Genomic DNA, 15,259 nt, shown 5'->3' with positions numbered 1-15,259 from the left:
GGACTTTAGAGTTGAATATTATTTTACTTACATTGCCCCTTAGAAACATGAGAGATATTGTAGCAAAGAAAAAGAAAATATTGATTCATTGAACTTTAAGATTTCAAGTGAGATAGGCAGAGATAAACTGAAAGACGCTTCTGTGCCAATAAAAGAGGCTATTGTAGCCTGTGATTTTTTTTAAGGAACACTACTGACTAGTTAAGGACGACAAACCAACTTTACTCCTATTTATAAAAAGCAACCTCAATTTTGCACTGAGACAAAACTTCTGTAATTAGACATGGGACTGTCTATTAAACACACTCAGCTAGTCTAAAATATATAAACCAATATATTAATACCAGCCAGAGGGATTGCTTAAAATTGTAGATGTCTGAAATATTCTATAAAAATGCTAGATGGATGTTAATATTACAATTATCTGCATTAAATAGCAATCTGTTTCTGGGATAAATTTAAAGGTGATGGTTGTGATCTTACATAACAATACCAGACAAAAGGCAGTGAGAAATCTGGTATTACTTGCTTAATTATTATAACATTCCATTTTGAGGATTGAATAATTGAATTTTTTAAAAATACATTTCAATTTACTCACCATAATGCTGTTAGTTGTTTTTCTTCTGATGTCATACTGGGACCTGAGTGGGTTTTTAGTCTCACAGCATATCTGCAAAAGATGGAAAACCAAGTCAGGAAAGCAAACGAACAAACAAATGAAAATGAACATTTTTATAGCTCAGTGGGACTTAGGTTTACCTAAGGGTATGTAGAAATGCAACCTTTACTTGTCACAGCTAATCAATTTCATTATCATCTCCCCCTCTGTGTTCCTTTCACTGGGAACTCTTCAATAATACCGCTGGGTCTGCCTGCCTGCCAGTTTTAACAAAGCATAGTAAAGTCTTCCCTCGTGAAGCTTAGATGAATAACCCCTGGCACTGTTTATTCTTCTTTTCCTTGATTATGAAATTCTTATCTTCCTGCTATTTTTCCCATTAATGTCATCACATTTGATCATTTCTTTCAGTTAGCTCCAATTCTCAAAGGGACTTATCTCTGATTAATTAAAATGCTTTATAATTACCATCATTTATAGTATTTTGTATGACACTTCACTAGATGTTCTCATTCTTTCACTCACTTCAAAGATTTTCAAAGCTCATATGAGGTTCAAGTCTCCCTTCCGTACTTAACCTTTTTTTTTTACTACAGTGTTCCATCTCATTTATGTCCCTTCTTGCTTTGCAAACATACTATAAATATGCATACCTGCAATTGCAGTCCAAATGTGAAATATTTTTCTGATGAAAAATTTTGTGGCTTCTCCTTTTCTAGTTTTAAACACATAAACACAAATGGACAACACATCTATAGATACATTTTTGCAGATTTTTGTTTTCATATTTTTGTTAGATTTTCTATTGATTTATATTTATTTATTTATTTAAACTATTTACATGGCCCCAGGCCATCTCAAGCAGCAACTCAAGGTGAAGAACAGCACTTTGAAAATTTAAAAATAACAAAATTTATTAAACAATCGCAAAACTATCAGCAGAAACACAGACCTGAGGCCTAAAACCATTTCATCTTCACAATCAGTAATTAAATAACAATCAAATCAACCTTAGGAGGGATCTAGTATAAGTTGGAAACCTCCACCCTTGCAATTGGATGCTTTGTTCTTGGCACCCTTGATTTTCTTCTTCAATAATATGGTTGACTGCATGGTCAGCCAGATATTCAGGCTGGATTTGGCATTTTTGTCCACCTATCAAGTCCTTCCCAAGGAATGAAGATAGACAGAAGATGTGGACCCTTGATGATAAAGGTATTGTCACAGGATGTAAGTTGTTGTGAGCAAATCTGCCTTTTGCAATTGACTGATGGTGATTTTATCAATGCCAAAGGTATTCAAGAGGTTCTCCAACTGTTTTGGAATTATACTCAAGAAACCTACAATTATTGGCACTACCTTTGTTTTCTTTTGCCATAGTCGCTCTATTTCTATTTGCAGGTATTTGCAGTCTTGTTTGCCTGCTTTCAGTACTATTTTTAACGCACTGGCCATGCAATACTTTGTCTTCCCATGCTGCTTTTCTGTTCTTTATTTGGTCTTTATTATAAGCCAGTTTGGTCCCTCCAGTACTCAGTAGGACTTCCTGGTATACTAGCTTCACTATATCTTTTTCATTATCCTTCAGATGTTTTTCCAATACCCTTTTTTCTTCTTCAGCTGTCTGATGTATTTTTGACATTCAATAACCATCTATTTTCTTTGGCAAGTAGAGTCTGTCAACATCACTGCATAGATCAGTGATGGCGAACCTTTTTTGGCTACCATGCCAAAAGCAGGGGGAGCACAGAGCGGTCGTGCGCAGGTGTGCCACACCCATAATGCTATGCACGCAACCCCCCCACACGTATATGCGTGTGACCAGTGCCCCCCCCCCCCCCTGCTTTTGGCACTCACTGTCTGAAGGGTCCAGAGGGCAAAAAATGGACCTACGGACAAACCGGAAGTCACTTCCAGTTTGCTTGTAGGGCCGGCTTTTGCCTTCCGGAGCCTTCAGGGAAGCCTCGTGAAGCCCCTGAAGGATCCAGAGGGCGAAAAACAGCCCTACGGACAAACTGGAAGTCCATCCCTGAACTTCCAGTTTGGCTGTAGGGCCGTTTTTTTGTGCTCCGGGAGCTTCAAGGAAGCCTCCGGAGGACAAGAAATGGCCTCAAAAAAAGGTCAGCTGACAGGGCAATGCCTTGCGTGCCCTGACAAATGACTCCATGTGTCACCTGTGGTACAACCTGTCGATGTCACTTCGTGGATGTAAAGCGTGGTACATATTCAAAAGTTTGCACATTTTCCAGTCCAAGTTTTCCAGTTCAGCCAAGTTTTTCCAGTTCCATCATCATCATCACCATTGTTATTATCGTTATTATTATTGTTACTGTTGTTGTTGTTGTTATTATTATTACTAGAGTCCTGTTGGATTGGATCAGTCTACTGAGTGATAATATACCATATAAAGCCCAGTAAATAAAAGTAAAATTTTGCTTTATTTCATATATTATTATGAAAATATGTTCCCAAACTATTTTTCTCCAAAGAAAACAGTACCCAAGGTTATTTTTCCTTCCGTGAATACAGACAGCATCCAATAATGTATCTGAATTATTTTACTTTTACTGTATTGTGGCCATACAGGAGCAGAAGAATAGAGGTGAGGACGCCTCCCTTAATTCTGTCTACACTGTCCTTTTAACATTACTAGTCTTCCTTCCCAGAAAAATGTAAAAGTTGATCAATGTTGAATAAATGTTGTACAGTAGGTAACAGGCAAGCTACAAGTTTTCTCATTATTTGTAACAAAGACCAATTTTCTCGGTTGTATTTTTGGGGATAAATAATTCACAATGAGTGAATTCATTTGCTGAAATTTGTACAAATAGCAGGATGCTGCCGATGATTGTAAAGGTGATGTAGTTGCCAAATGCCTAAAATACGACTGTGGGAGGGAGTGCAGCCATTTAAACTTCAAAAATGGATTATGAGTAGCTTTTCGGTGTCTGTCATAACTTTGGATGGTTGTTAAGAAATCAGTAGAGGACCACCTGTATTCTGTATGAGCACAAGAGCCAGTCAATTGTTGGAGTATTGTCAGAAACGCACCTGATAAGCTCCACAGTTTCTGCGTACATTGTGTACGGGGACTTTGATTCCAGGGGTCCTTGTTCCATGGCATTTCCACACTCAATAAATGATAACGCAGCTTCAGCATAATTCAGTGCCTTGCCAAATTTTTCCACCTTAAAGACAAAACCAGCAGGAAAAACATGACAAAATAATGTATTTGTATCTATTCTAGAGTAGCAATAAGTTCTCACTAATGTTTTCTATACTAGAGGCAGAATATTTATATTAGCAAAAAAAAAAGAGAAAAAAAAAGAGGATGTTTGGATTGTTTTCAGATTTGTAAAAGATTTTTGCCCTCAAGGTACTCGCTAAGTCAGAAAGTGTCTACTTAATCTAATTTAATTTGAACCAAGAAACCACTTATCTCAGCTTCAGAACAGGATAATATTTTATTCTAACTTTCAATTATAATTTAAGATTCTGGATCTGTAGTTGGTAAATTTCTCAGCAGAGAAGATAGGAATATCTGGTGAATTGCGATTTTTGTAACATATCAAGATCCAGGAGGTGGCAGCCCCTAACTAACTTTGGTGGCTAAGCAGTCAGCTGTGATAAGTACTTGGCTGTGAGACCATTTGCAAATTCCAGAGCTCTTGGATAGACTGGGACGTCAAATGCCCTGGATGAAAGCATCAGTTCTGTAATGCTGCCAAGAAAACTGCCAGGATGTTTGCAGGAGATGTGCTCAGTTTGATGTGCATCTTTATCTTTAGCTCAGTAAGGCACATCATGAAAAAAGGAAAACAAATTCAGGCCTTGGTATGCTGAAATATAAAGTCTACACCAGTGCAGCCAAGCTGATCTATCTGTAGTATTTACAAATGAAACGGGGAAATATAGATAGAAGTGGTCACAAGAAATAAATGTAAAGAGAAATAGGACTATAAAAACATGATCCTGTATTATATATGGTTTGGGCACAAAGATCAGAGTAAATCTTTGAAGCCTAAACACCTCTAATTTAATCAGTAATCATTTTATTTTTTGTGTGTGAGAGAGAAAGAGAGAGAGACAGTGTTTTGACTCCTAGCAATTGTGTCGACAAATTCCTGCAGTTTTCTTGGAACGTTTTTTTTTTCAAAAGTGGTTTGCCATTGCCTCTTTCCTAGAGCTGCAAGAAATTCTCCCATGTACATTGTACTGAAGACATGTCTAGCATTATTAAATCAAGGCCCATTGATATCAGGAGAAGCTTGCAGATATATCCAGTGATGGTATCTAATGCTGTGGTTGCATTCACAAATGGCTAAGCAGTTTAGCAGAGGTTTTCATGAATGAAGGGTGATTATTGCAAATTCCCCTTCCTCTTGCAAGCTTTCCGAAAAGCAAGGTATTTTCGCAACCTTTCAAGAGGAGGAGGAGGAGGAGGGGAATACACTATTGCTTATGGCAGGATCCCCAACCCCCAGGCCACGGCCCACTATTGGACCTTGAGCCGTTTGTAACCAGGCCACGGAAGTGGTATGAGCAGCGGGTAAGTGCATACCTGCATACCCGATTTGCGTGAGCAGCAGCTACATGTGCCCATCATTTTCGCAAATGGACTTGTGCACCTGCGCTTGCTCACTGCTCACATGGAACCATTCCCTCTCCCCCCCTCCCCCACCAGGATGCAAAGTTGGAAAGGTTGGGGAACTCTGGCTTATAGAACAAATTGAGGGTTTGCAAATAGTGTTGTATCTTCCACTTATTCAAAGAAATCAGTGTTGGATCAAACTGCTTTCTGAAAATCTTAGCCCAGGCCTGGCCTGTAGCATTTTAATTTACAAATGACTCTTTAAGTATTTGATAATGGGGTCTGCTAAACCAATGCAGTGTAACACCCATAAAATACTTTTAAAAAAAAGAACTGGACTATCTCAAATTTTAATTTACCCCCAAAGTATCTGATAATCGATCTTGGATAATTGTTTACATATCTGATCATATTTAAATCAGTGCTAGTAAGAGATATGCTTATGTTAGGAGGTTTTAAAAATTAGTATTAGTAAAGTTTTCCTAAGAAAGTTTTATTGTACAGATAAATTGGAATAATGTATCAGGAATTCAAGCATTCTTACCATTGCATCTGCTTTATGCTTTTTTCTTTTAGCTTCCTGCATAAAATAATCTAAATTGTGCAATCTAGAATGAAAGGAAATATAAGGAAAAAAAAACCCTGAGTTTGATATATATTCCTTGTATGGTATATTAAAACATTTTACTTAATGGTATCTCTAAAACAAATATGAGCTCAATATTTCATGGATTCCAAATAACAGTAGAAAAATTAGGCAAAAGTAAGCTATCAAACTATGCAGAAACATCATAGACAACATATAATTAAGATGCAAAATATCATCTCTTTTTGGTAAAAGTTTTTTTAATTTAAATGAGATGTATTCTAAAGTTTCTAAAAGTGAAGAACCTACCGTAATTAAGAGCATTGCTACATTGCAATTTAAGATATGAAGTTAAATATCTTAAAACATTTGCCTGGATTATTACAACATACTCTACACAGGGCTACACATACCAAGAAACGGAAATGGTGCATCTTGGTGTAGCTATTGTAACTTCACTGGATGAATTGCACCGGGCTCCCAGTAAGCATTCTGCATTCAACATATTGATTGCCATCTATACAATACATGTCTTCATAGAATATGGTTTTGTTATCTGAGGCCTCCATTGTCTACAGTTGTGCCTCAAGTTCCTTCATGTTATCTAATGGGACGCAGAAAGCCTACACCTGCCTTATGGAATAGTAAATCCACTGATGGCCCCAATTGTGCTAGCTGCTCTGGAAACCTCTTTTTTTCTCTTGAGCTTTTTTTCCTCTTGGGTCAGGCCATTAGGACAGTGAGCAAAGCAATTGCATTATGTTTTGATAAAGAATGTTGGCAATCATTACAACCCACAGTTATTCAGAATAAAGGTAGTTAAAAATTCATGAATGAAATATAAAATAAATGATCAATAAGGCATAAATATAATCAACAAATAATTCTGTTCCATTCCAGCACACTCTGCTACATGGAACATTCTTATATTACTTACTAAAGCAGAGCAGTGATTATAACATCAACTTAAGTAAAAGGAGAAAGTAGACATCTTTAATAAGCTCAACATAACATCCTAAAGGATAAAAAATTAATTCAGTTGGAGATAAGCTCTGCTTGTGGGTTAAAATACCAATCAACTAAATTTAAGAAATAATCAAGTTTAACCAAAATATATTTTAAAAATATAATTTGTACAATGACATAGATTTTCTTGATGTCCAAGACAACCTCTTCTGAATCTAATGTGTTTATGTATCAAGGATCTGCTAATAATTTATTGTTTGATGCATGATGTGCTTTAATGAAACCAGCTTGAATGAACAAAGGTAGCTAAATTTGCTGTCCTTGAGCCAAAGCAGTTCACAAAAAGAACTGGAAGACAAAGGAAAACAAAGGAAGAGGCAAACATTTTTTCTATAGACCATCTTTATAGACTTCCAACAATGTGGGAGCAAAAAAGAGAATAAAAAAAATACCTTAAGAAAAACCAAGAGGGCTAAGAGCCTAATCTCAATAATTTAATTGTAGCAAAGATTTCTTATAGGGACAAAGCTGCAGTTTGTAAATTGTTTGAGCTGATAAATCTTTAGAAGTTTTATCAGCAAGATCATTGATATCATAAAATATGACATCACTTAATGATAGAAACCCTATTATAAAATATAAAAACATTATGTATATCACCTGAATTATAGGGATATCATTTCACTACTATCATTTTAATCTGAAAAATCTAATTTACCAGATTTCTTCTCTAACTCTCAATAGTATTACTTAACATAATCTAAAACCTATTTACTATTAACTGCAAAAAATATTTAAGTGTCATTTAAATTTTTTTCTCCAGTACTGTTTTAATAATAATTCTTTGCAATGGTTGTAGTGATTTTAGAATTGATGCCATTAAAAACAATGTTAAATCTGTAAATAAATGTACACACATATCTACACACACACACACACACACACACACACACACACACAGGCACAGACTAACGTACACAAAGCATTTCTGACAAGCATGGAAGACAATTCTATAGGTACATTTGAAGTCCACATATATCCACTTTTATGATGCCCTGTCGTGAGCATTTTATTTTAGGCTGGAAGCAGAGGAAGAGAAGAGAGAAGACGGAAGAATGGAAGGAAGGAAGGGAAGAAAGAAAGATTTCTACAGAAGAAACAATTAACTTACCCATTATTAACTATAAGTTTTGATTTCCTACAGGTTTTGGGCACAGTCAGTATAGATGACCATGGTTCTTTTTGGCACTGTGTCCTGTTGCAGAACAGAGTATTTTCTGAACTGATATACATGGCTTTCTGAGTAAACAGTAAAATTAACAATCAGGAACTAATCATGAATTCAACCATCAATAATAATTGTAAACAAGTTTAGAAGTATTATTACATTTAGGGACTATGGCCCCTGCAGTATTTTTATGGATGTAAACAATTGCAGTTCAGAACAACAACAACAACAACAACAATAGGCCGTACCATTTTAGTATGGATATTTGTATTTATTTATAAACCTTCCAACTGCAAGTTGAGAAAATAAATAACCAAATCTATTTGCAGGTATCGCTCCTGTATATAACTGTTTTTTTCTCAGAGAATTATTTCAGTGGAATCTTATGCTACATACATCTATCAAAAAAGTGTATCTGAATTCAGTAAAACTTTCTTCTAGATAATATATGCATAACATCAGGGGTGTGGAGTTAGTACTGGTTCGCTTCGTGCATGTGCTCACACATGCGCAGTTCACTGTAAATTGTTCTGTGCATGCGTGAAGACCATTAAAAGCTAATAAAAACCATGGCAGCAATGGCAGCAGAGACCGGGGAACCGGTTTAGGGGCATGGCCAGCCTGGGTCGCTGCCGGTTCTGCAACCCAGGCCAAATTACCACTACCAGTTTGCCCGAACCAGTGTGAACTGGTAGAAACCCACCTCTGCATATAAGATGACAACCTGAGCATAATCTTATGAATTTTAGGATACAATTCTATGCAAGATTACAAAGACGTTTCAGTTTTATTGAACTCACAGAAGAATAGGATTAATCATAGTGAAACATGTACAGCTTTACAAAATGAGATTTCAATGTAAACATATCCCTGTTTGTATCATAGGTTGGACTACCATTCTTCTGTTTCCTAAGTTTCACTGTAGATGAAGAGAGTTTAGTTCTAGCAGTTAGAGGCAGGTTCAATATACTGTGTATTTTTCCATATTTAATTAGCCCTCTAAGTTCTAAATTTGAAAAAAAGTAAAGTAATAAGCTAAGCATCTCTAAAGGCACTTTAGAAATAAATGTTTTTTTTTAATGTAGAAGTATAAATCCAATATCAGAAGAGAGTGATTACCAAAAGAAACAGAGAGAAAGTGATAGTGAGGAAATACATATTACATTGTCTCAGGCAAATTTTCACAAAATTAATTTTCAATGCACTCTTCTCTAAATAGTATACAATAATGCCAGCATACAAAGTTGGAATGTCAGTAGAATCAAAGGTTTTCTCACCCAATACTTAAATTCTAAAAGGGGTGGGACCCTAAGAAAGACTTTTCCAAACCATCTAAATTGGGGGTGAAGAATGACCTGTGGACCAACTCCCAGAATTCCTGAGATAGCCATAGTTCCCCAACCTGATCTAAATGGAGAGGGTTATAAACAAAAATAATAATGGATATTTAAATACTTTAAATATGTTGTGATCAGAACTTACACTGAAATCTCCAGGATGTAGATAAGTTCTAATCTCATTCTTGTGCTTTCTACTTGAGGATGTGGAAGACGAAGGGTTGCTACCATCTGTTTTGCTAGAAGTTAAATCATCATTACAGAATTTATACTTTGATGCATCAGAGAAGGGAGAACTAGGTGACTGAAGCATTTTCTCATTTTTATTTATTGGTGTTGCCCAACTACAAATGGAAATTACAAGATGGACAGTCAAAACACTCAGAATGAGGAACACATATTTTTATATACTATGATCATTATCAGCTTTACCATAACTTCATGATTAACTTGATTAATTATTCTTTTTTTCTGGAAAGAGGTTTTAACATAAGTACCAAGAGTTGTTGGACAAATTCGACCACATTTCTCATCTTTCCTTTTACGTCAAGCTTCAAATTTATGGTTAATGTATACTAAAAATACTTATATAGAAATGAAGACTTGCTTTAAAGGTTGGTTGGAAAATAAAATGTGGCTTTTAAAAATAAATGTAAGCTGTGGAGCACGGTTTTACAATTACAAGTGACTCTTTATAAAATCACATGGACTATAACAGAGAATATGTGTTTACAGAGAGCTGGAATTTCTCTGCATTTGGTAAGCTTTAAACTTATTATTAAGTTTAAAGAGCAAAATTCAATGTATAAAGTAATATACCTTAACAACTTTAGAAGTCGTGGTAGCATAGAGGTTAATAGGATGCAGTATTGCAGGCTAATTCTGCTGACTGTTAGCAATTCAATTCTCACCAGCTCAAGGTTGACTCAGGGCTCTAGCCTTCTGAGGTCGGTAAAATGAGAACCAGATTGTTGGGGACAATATGCTGACTCTGTAAACTCCTTAGAGAGGGCTGAAAAGCCCTATGAAGCTGTATATAAGTCTAAGTGCTATTGTTATTAATACAGGACCCAAGGAGACAGAAATATATAATAACCTAGTTAATGAGGACAACAAAGAAAATAAAAAAGCAAAAAACTGGATGTCCATGAGATAGAATCAAAGAGATCTTTGTGTATCTCTTTGGTAAATGTGGATTTTTCTAGCCCAGATCTGATAGTCCTAGTGCTAAGTATTACAAGCATCTTGGGGCAATCTGCAGCCCCTGAACCCAAATAATCTCCTTAATACACCCCTGTTACAAATTATCTGCTTTTTTCTCCCCCTTAGAAGGCCTATTTCTGCAGGCATCTAGCATTACAGACTCCTTTCCTACATAGTCCACCGGAACTGATGCTCTGGCTCTTGCACAGATGGTATCTCACAGACAATATTATTATTAAGTTTAAAGAGCAAAATTCAATGTATAAAGTAATATATGGATACAATGGAAAGAAGGGTGGAGCTTGCAAGGGCACAAAAGTATAGAGAAGTCTAGGGAATAAGATTGGTGTAAACTAAATTTAGTTATATTGTCTTTTCTTTAATTTGTGTCATTTATTTCTTTGCTACTTCTTAAACTTATTTTCTGTGCTTTGCTTAATGTTGTTTGGACTGAAAGGAATAGCAAGATGGGTATGTATAAAGTAATGACAAATACCCACCAAACATTATGATTTAATCATGTTTAAAAATGAAAGTTTGCTTTTATTTATTTTAAATGTTGGATATGGCTTTTTAATGTTTTTTTTCCAAATTGTTTTAGACAATTTTTCAGAGAGCAAACTTCAAACTACATTACCTTCATCATCATCATATCCACTAAGCATACTTTATCTTTCCCAAGAAAATATTTCTGCCACTATCAAATTTTATTTCTAAGCCCTCAAATTACATTTCTTAACTGTGATCTCTTGCTAGACCGTCAACTGAGTTAGCTAGTGCAATTAGGACTGAGGCTATGCAGAAACACAGCTGAGCTGGCTATTCCCTGATGGCTATGATTTCGCATGTAATACTAAACACAATTACTTTATCTCATGCCCATGTTATTTTGTGACCTCCCTTAATTTATACACGTCGTTTAAGCTGTAATACACACAGAGGTTCCTAGATACTATCATGTGGTGTCATTATCAATAGGAGTGGGCCTTTGTTGGTCTATGCTTTGGACTGTAGTCCATGGGGAAAGATACATAAGGAAAGAGACTGAAATCAGTCTGCAATAGATTCTGGTAAATCAACACCATCATTAAAATCTTTGCCTAAATTAACAGTAAGATGCATTTAAATCAAATCAGTTCATCACTCCAATCTGGACACTCTGGCAGGCAAAGGTTCCTCAAGATCTTACATATCATCTATTAATTAATTTAGTTTAGTTTATTCCAATTCTTCTAAGGTTTTAGCATGAATGCATAGAACTTCAATCTAACTAAAATTAAGAACTCACCGAATACTTAGTGAACTGAAAGAGTCCATTATTCTACCCAGTCAGATAAGGTGGGTGTACTTTAGGCCCTTCCCGTAAATGTTATCATTCAAGCATCCAGAAAGATTCTCTATCGCAGTTGCTCCCTCATGGAACGATGTTCCCCTTGTGATCTGGCAGGCCTTTGAGAAGGTCTTAAAGAGTTGGAGTAGGGTGGGGTTGGGGCACAGTGGAATCAAATGTGGATGTATGGTGTGGAGTGTTTACATTTGGGGAGTTTTTGTTACAGTTTTATGGTTTTTATGTTTTTATTGTTGTTCTCTGAGCTGCCCAGAATTATGGCATAAAAGATGGGTGGCCCATAGAAGTCTTTAAATAAACAAATAAATTGATATGACGGAATGTTAGCAGGACCATAGCTAAATCAAAATGAAACTATCAACCTACTTCAAGAAGTGTCATTTTGAAATACAGGAAGTCCATAAAAATACTTCAAAAGAATGCTTTCTTTTTGCCATCTTCATTAGTGAAAATGTACTTTATTAAGAGGAAAAAAGCCACTATTTCAGTTTAAAAATACCAATACATTGGGAATGGGACAATTTGCCACAGCAAGGTCACTGCAGTCAACTTGGTATGGCCAACTCACCACAGCCAACTCACTGCAGCCAACTCACATGGCCAACTTGCCATGGGTCAATTAAAAAATTCTATTTATTTAAAATAAATTTAAAAATTGTTTTAATTTTTGCATTCATCATTTCATTCTGTTCCTCCTTTTGCATCCTTCCTTTAATGATTTATTCCACCATTTCTTTGATATTAGTGTAACTTTTGTCCTGCAACAAGTTGTTCTGTGGCAAGTTGTCCTGCAGCAAGTTGGCCTTTGTGAGTTGGCCATAATGAGTTGATTGTAGAGAGTTGGTCATGGCAAATTGGTCAAAGTGAACTGTCATACATTATAATTTCATTTTAACAAATCAAAGATGATAAGAAATGAGATTATCTTGGAAACATAAATCATTTCATAAAATTATAACATTTTAAATATTTTTATTTATTAAATTTATTTCCCCCCAATCAAGTTGTGACTATATCCTGTTCCATCCTAAAATTCATGTCAAAGTGGCAATTTTAATTAACCAATTTAACACAATTATTATTCAATGACATCAATATCATTATGCATATTCTGGTTATTCACAGTTTGAAAATGTTGACCAGATTGTGGTATTTCTAGCATGTTTCATGTAATCAATGATTCCATGCATGTTTTGGGATATTTTACGCATATACAAACTGGCAGATGAATGAATACATAAAAATCTTTTCTTAGGTCTTGATACCCATTATCTAATTGTTAACACTGTTTAGTTGGAGCAAAACCATGGATAACAAAAGTGATGAAAAATAAGTTTAATAATCAAACTCAGTTATTATAACTAGGTTAGCAGCAGTTGAACACGAAATTATTCTGACAGCTTTTAATTCTTTTGATATTAAATAATGTTATATCAAATATTAGACAGCTGGATAATACATACCTTTTTTTAATGGTTTTGTAATGATTTGGTGACGAAATAACTTGGGCCGAAGGAAGTAAATTGGAGGAACATTCTTGCTCAGTGTGAATCTTCTTAGTCTCTCTGTTTTCTTCCTCATTTTCATGCTAACAGAAAAAACACCTCATATGCATGGTATTTTGGTACAAAATTATAGAATCATTGTAGAACTTGTATTTTACAAGTTTGGTAGTATTATAACTATTATTTTATGTTAATTGTGTTAACGTATGTTAAGTAATTGCTAATTTTCTGATGTATATCAAATCTTTTAGCTCAATAGTTGAAGCTAACAGGTACATCTGTAGAGAATGATTAAAAAGAGTCAAAATGGCAGTCCTACCTCTTATTTACATGGATTGCACATAAAAAAGCAGTAGAATTTCAATTGCATAGTTATGACTGCTCTCTTGGCTTTTTGATAGCCCCTTTGCCCTAGAGCAATGGTGTCAAACTCAAGTCCCTTGGACCGGATCCGGCCTTAGTGGTGCTTAGATCTGGTCTGTGGGGCTGCCTTGGAAACAGTGATGGACTGGCCCATGGGGCCTCTGCCAACAAAAACCAAGCTCGGGAGGGCCTCTGTTTTTGCTACAGAGGATTGCAGGAGGCTGTCGCAGCCAAAAATGGAGATTGGGAGCCCATTTTTGCTGGCAGAGCACTTGGGCCACCATAAGAGCCCCGACACGAGTGATGTCAAGCTGGCCACACTCACCTTGGCCCCCCAAGATCAAACACAACTCTGATGGGGCCCTCAATGAAATTGAGTTTGACACCCCTGCCCTAGAGGCAAACAGTACATGGTTATGGATCTTTCAAGATACAGGTTCCAATCCAGATAATGAAGGAAGTTACAAAGAAAATAAGCTTGTAGGTTTCCTCTTGGTTTAACAAGCCACTTGTGGTCTTTGAATCATGCTAAAAAATTACACTACAATGTAATGCAAATGAAGCATGTATTGCAAGATCTATTCCAGAGAAGTAATGCCTTAATGAAAGTAGATTGTGAAGATTTTTTTTTACTCCATTAAGATCTATTCCAGAGAAGTAATGCCTTAATGAAAGTAGATTGTGAAGATTTTTTTTTACTCCATTAAGATTCTATATAAGGTCCATTCAAACTTTGTGGTTTAGGAAGTTATCATGTACACAAGCTTATAAACATATTATTGCAATTCTATCCTTGGTCCACACTTCCAGCAAGGAGAGACTTGCCTACATATCCCAGTGTATCACCTCATTTTTTCTCTGGGGAACAAAGAAATAGCTGGTGTCATTATTCATATTAATATGCCCTACCATTAGCTGCTGTTGTCTGCAGCTGGGTGCAGAAAGCATAGGAGCAACATATGCTATCAAATGACACAGCCAGACTGCCATGCACTGGTCCTTAAGCCAGCAGAAAAGGATGCCAACATAAAAACTGTTGCCAAGCCCTCTTCTGCTTTAGTATCAAGGCTGAGAAATGATGCTGTCCTTACAGTTTTAACATAGGACAAGTTAAGGATAGTGATGGATGGATTTCCTTGGCTTCATTTCTTCCGCTAGCAAGTGTCACCTGCTGGCAGGAAAAATTATCACCAATTGCTCTCCTGAACATGAGGAGCAGAAGGGGCTTGGAGAAGAAGTGACTTGTGACAGATGGCTAGATTTAGGGGCTTAACCATCTGTCAAAACCTGCTATTTTCATGGAGCATGGGAAAGCACTTTACTGTGTTTGTCTGGCATCAACATTTTATTTTCAAGCTACTAATCATGCAGATGAAATTTTTATTGGACTGAATGAAATTTAATCAGCAGAGCAAAACTGGGACCCCCACTTTATTAAGATATTTTCTCTTAATGTACTGGGTCAATTTCACAAACTTTAGATGGGTCACTGTTTCTCACAAGCCTTAGC

The 15,259-nt window shown here is 36.0% G+C and overlaps 1 protein-coding gene across 1 annotated transcript in view; it reads right to left on the bottom strand.

Moving 5' to 3' along the window:
- Window positions 1-15,259, bottom strand: part of AFF3 (ALF transcription elongation factor 3) — a 192,892-nt gene that overhangs the window by 22,439 nt on the left and 155,194 nt on the right. Inside the window, exons 11-16 of the mRNA XM_081946775.1 lie at window positions 13,345-13,469; window positions 9,476-9,674; window positions 7,937-8,064; window positions 5,758-5,821; window positions 3,674-3,810; window positions 602-673 (exon numbers count right to left, since the gene is read on the bottom strand). Of these exons, the coding sequence (XP_081802901.1) occupies window positions 602-673; window positions 3,674-3,810; window positions 5,758-5,821; window positions 7,937-8,064; window positions 9,476-9,674; window positions 13,345-13,469 (725 nt within the window). The remainder of the gene's footprint in view (window positions 1-601; window positions 674-3,673; window positions 3,811-5,757; window positions 5,822-7,936; window positions 8,065-9,475; window positions 9,675-13,344; window positions 13,470-15,259) is intronic.

Source organism: Natrix helvetica, assembly GCF_964273705.1.
Source record: "Natrix helvetica genome assembly, chromosome: 3".
Classification (NCBI taxonomy): Eukaryota; Metazoa; Chordata; class Lepidosauria; order Squamata; family Natricidae; genus Natrix; species Natrix helvetica.
This window is presented reverse-complemented; position numbering and strand designations above follow the sequence as displayed.